Source organism: Gossypium hirsutum, chromosome D01 (genome assembly GCF_007990345.1).
Source record: "Gossypium hirsutum isolate 1008001.06 chromosome D01, Gossypium_hirsutum_v2.1, whole genome shotgun sequence".
NCBI classification, from domain to species: Eukaryota; Viridiplantae; Streptophyta; class Magnoliopsida; order Malvales; family Malvaceae; genus Gossypium; species Gossypium hirsutum.
In genome coordinates, this window is record NC_053437.1 from 57,960,737 (window position 1) to 57,965,173 (window position 4,437).

Genomic DNA, 4,437 nt, shown 5'->3' on the forward strand with positions numbered 1-4,437 from the left:
TTAGTTGTTGACATGGATATTGTTGGTATTGGTTATCATATGGGTCAATGTAAGGGTTATAAGGGTGCATTTCCGCTTGAGATCGGTTATGCTGACAAATTTGGAATGCTTAGGTGGTGGAAATGTTGATGGTATCTTGGTTTTCGGGATCACCAAGATGAGTCATTTAGTCCACCCTCACCACACAAAATTGTTGAGACAAAGAGGATAATGTGGGTGGAGATGATTGTTCACATGGTAGCAAGGGACTGTGTGAAGACTCGAGCTAATTCTGGATGGTTGGGTAGAATTTTTGGTATATTAGAAGAGTCTTACCTTTCATAGAATGGAGTGTGATATTTATAGTAAAGGTTTGCCTACTAACCACTATTAACCCTTAACATGTGTCTAAGAAGGTCTTGTCTAAGTTGGTAAATTAGGAGCAAGTTAGCCCTCTAGCCAAACGAAAGTTGGATTAATAGGTCTAACGACTAGACAACGATTGGACTTGATTAGACTTGATGGGGCTCCCCGTGTTAACCATGCAGGAAGGAGACTTGACCATTTGACTTGACGAGGTCCAAGGGTTAGGCTCTACTTGTTGAGGATGCCATAAAGTTGGTGAGGTCCATGATCTTGTGAGGCGTAGTGTTGGGTGCAACAAAACTTCATGTTCAAAGAGAGATATAAACACGTTACATGATTACATGACAGGAACACAACATGAAAAGAATGACTACAATAATAAAATACCACCAACATAGCACAATGCGTAAAAAAAAATATCATCACAACACGAATACACACATGTCAAAATCTGTACGTTAGCTATTTGTTGTGAAAAAGGCTAGCATTACTGTAGTTACAGGCAAATACAAGTTCTACAACCAAAATTGTTTAATCGTTGAAGTGAAGGCACAAACAAAGGTTTTATGCTTGGCTAACGTAAGTGTTCGTTCCAATGCAAGTTCAAGGAACCAATGAAAACAAACTACCTAAGCGCCAATATTGAAGACATATAGATTGTCTTGATTCCAAGTTGTTCTCAAATTTACAAGATAAAACTCATTAGGTGATAATTGACAATAAATCATTGGGTCCGATTTTGAATATCAAGCTTACGTTAACCACAAACTTGTTGCAGTTTAAAAGAGCTCAATGGGCCACCTTTTAATGAACTCTATAAGCAATGTCCAAAACGCGAGAGCCTTTCTACCTCTTAGAACCCCAATTTGTTCTTTTCGAAAATGCCCATTTTGTTCTTTCTATTGGTGTGCTAAAGATGGAAAAACGAAAATGTAATTTTCCTTTAATCTATTACTTATTACTTGGTAGAGTTGAAAAATAAAATAAAATAAAATAAAATATTTGAAAATCTCATGTGATGGTTTGATGGTTAAGGGTGTTCATTTCCTCAAGTGTAGTTTGGATTCGAGTTGCGTTAGTCGTGTTTGTTGTTCGGGTTCTATTTTGTTATTGTAATTCATCGAATTTTTTTTTTGAAAAATGTATAATTTTGAACTAGCATAATATCTCTTACATTTCTTTTCTCTCATCATTACAATTTGAAAGAATTAATTTTTATGGATTAAGATAAAAAAATCATCCTCTCTTATCTTATTTCTTTTTAAATTTCCATCCTTCCAACGGAACATAGAGATGTAAATAAATAAAAAAAAGAAAATCCAACTTTTCATGTTTTGCTCCAACTTTTAATCTTCAATTCGGTCTATCCAAGAAAGTCTAAAACTTTAAACGAAGAAAGGGAAAATAAGTAAACTTGAAAAGGTACGTATCCCCATTTCATGCATCAAACTGCGCCATCACATGATTAATTCTCTATTTACATATAGTCAAAAGTATACTTTATTTTGAAATTCGAGTAATCCAAAGTTTTCTTCTTTGAAATGAAGAAATGTGAAAGTAATCAACCAAGAGTTTCATGAAGTTTTAAGAAATAAATTCAAAATAAAATATTCTCAGATAATAGATTTCAACATATTCGAACTCATGTTCTCCTGTATTACTAATAATATTAATGTCAATTAAATTAATACTGAATAAAGTAATATATTCACTAGTTCGATTACAAAGAGATTTAAAATATGATTAACCCTTTGAAGAAGGAAAATATGATTATCCATCATATATGCGCTAAATCCGTGTCAAATACTTAATTAAGGCCGCTAAATATACGTCAAGAAGCATATTTAGTCTTTAACTCCTAATCACATGCTCTACTAATTGCTGCATATTTATCTTTATTATATTTACTGATAATGATATTTATTAATATTTTTTACTTGCAATTGCCAACTGCCAAGGCTCAACAGCACGAATATTTTTTTTAAAAAAAGGCAATTTTTTTGAGTGAAGAAATTGGTTCCGAAGTCGACAAAATGTTAATTGTTCTTATGCAATGCATGTGAACTCTGAGGCCTATTTTATTCTTTGAAACATGGTGTCTAATTACTTCTTTGTTCTACAAATAAAAATAATAATGATGAAATCAAATACAATTTAATATAATTAAATTTGTGACTATTCTTTTTAATAATATTAAATTTAATATTCGAATCTATGTTATTTCATTGGGATTTTAACGTGTCTTACCGTTACACGGGATACAACTCTAAATAATACTTATATATGTAGTCAATATTTATCTTTCCTAAATTATTGCCCTAATCTTGGGTGGATTTACTGAAAAGATTCAAAATTTATTTCCACCACACATTCATGTTTCCTGAAGTCCACTTTAAACTATTTCTTCCTTAAGCTATATTCCCTATATAAACCCTAAACCATCAGCATTGTACATAAAAAGAAAGAAGGAAAAAAAAAAACAAAAGCATTAAAACATAGAATGAAGGTGTGGTTCACCAAACTTTCCTCAGCTATATGCTTCATGACCCTATGTTTATCTCACTTCTCAGAAGCTCAAAATTCTCCTCAAGACTTTGTGAATGCTCATAACGTGATCCGTGCTGCGGTTGGAGTTGGCCCTCTTGTTTGGAACCGAACTGTGGCTTCTTATGCTCAAAAGTACGCCGATAAAAGGATGAAGGACTGCGAGATGGAGCATTCATACGGACCTTATGGTGAAAACCTTGCTGAAGGCTATGGCAACTTGGATGGTGTTGATGCTGTCAAAATGTGGGCTAGTGAAAAGCCTGATTATGATCACAGTTCCAACAGCTGCGTTAGTAGTGGTGATGATTGCTTACACTATACTCAAATTGTTTGGAGCAAGTCGGTTCATCTTGGGTGCGGTAGAGCTAAGTGTGCCAATGGTTGGGTTTTTGTCATTTGCAGCTATGATCCAGTTGGAAATGTTGAGGGTGAACGCCCTTATTAATTACCACCATTGTTCTGCTTCTTTCCCTCCTTTAATCTACGCTGTGTCTAATTTCCTTATAAGTTATAGAGAAAAAGGAATTATATATGAATGTCGTAACTGTTGTCTTATCCAGACTATATAATTCATGTGAACTTTGATATCTTTGTTTAATGATTTCTCTCTCTCTCTCTCTCTATATATATATATATCTATATATATATAAATACATTTCAACCTTTTTATGTTTTTATATTTTTTATTTTTACTTTACCTTTTAAACTCCTAACATAATTGAGCGATGTTTTCAAAAAAAAATCCAGACATAAAAATTTGGAACACTCAACAAATAAGTGTTTAATATCCGATCAGCAGTTTAATACAAGTAAGAAATTGGGTCATAAGAGAATTTTAAAATGAAACAACGAGAATCAAAATTATCTAAACTATTAGATCAAAATAAATAGTTTTAGATCTTAAATTTTATATGTATCTTTAACATAAACAAGAAATAGAGAAAATAATCTTTGATTCATAACATTTGAGGTACAATGAGTGTGCTTTTATACACATATTACAATAACAAGGGAATAGCTAATTAGTAGAAGATAACTAACTAACAGAAGAATGAACTAATTAACTGGAAGTAGTTAATCTGTTTAAGTAGCTACTGCTGATATTCTCTTTGAGTTTCCTTGCTGAAAAGCTTCAAAAGAAGCAACATTCAGCCTATGGGGAAATCGAGAAAAGGCATCGATGGTTAGTGGCTTTGTCAGCACATCAACCACCTGATTTTCCCAGGTACATGATTTACCTTAAGCTTCCCACTTAATACCTTATCTCAAATAAAATGTAAATCAAGCTCCACATGCTTGACCCGGGCACGCATTACTGGATTTGCAGCTAGTGAGACGGTGCTCGAGTTATCACACCAAATAACTGGAACACGTTGTAATGGTACCCCTATTTCATCAAGTAACGATTGAAACCATGTAACCTTTGTAGTGACATTTGCCAAACTCCTGTACTCAGCCTTTGTTGTTGATTGAGAAACAACCCTTTATCTTTTTGATGACCAGCCAACCAAGTTGTTACCAAGATAGACATAGAACCCAGACATT

The 4,437-nt window shown here is 33.3% G+C and overlaps 1 protein-coding gene across 1 annotated transcript; it reads left to right on the forward strand.

The window, feature by feature from the left end:
- Nucleotides 1-2,618: 2,618 nt before the first annotated feature.
- Nucleotides 2,619-3,490, forward strand: LOC107921823 (basic form of pathogenesis-related protein 1). Its single transcript, XM_016851664.2, has one exon. The coding sequence runs from the start codon at nt 2,846-2,848 to the stop codon at nt 3,335-3,337; it is 492 nt and encodes a 163-aa protein (XP_016707153.2). The 5' UTR covers nt 2,619-2,845; the 3' UTR covers nt 3,338-3,490.
- Nucleotides 3,491-4,437: the final 947 nt, after the last annotated feature.

Excerpts from the sequence above, each read along its gene's own strand:
- LOC107921823 (XM_016851664.2), top strand. The coding sequence starts at position 2,846 with ATGAAGGTGTGGTTCACCAAACTTTCCTCAGCTATATGCTTCATGACC.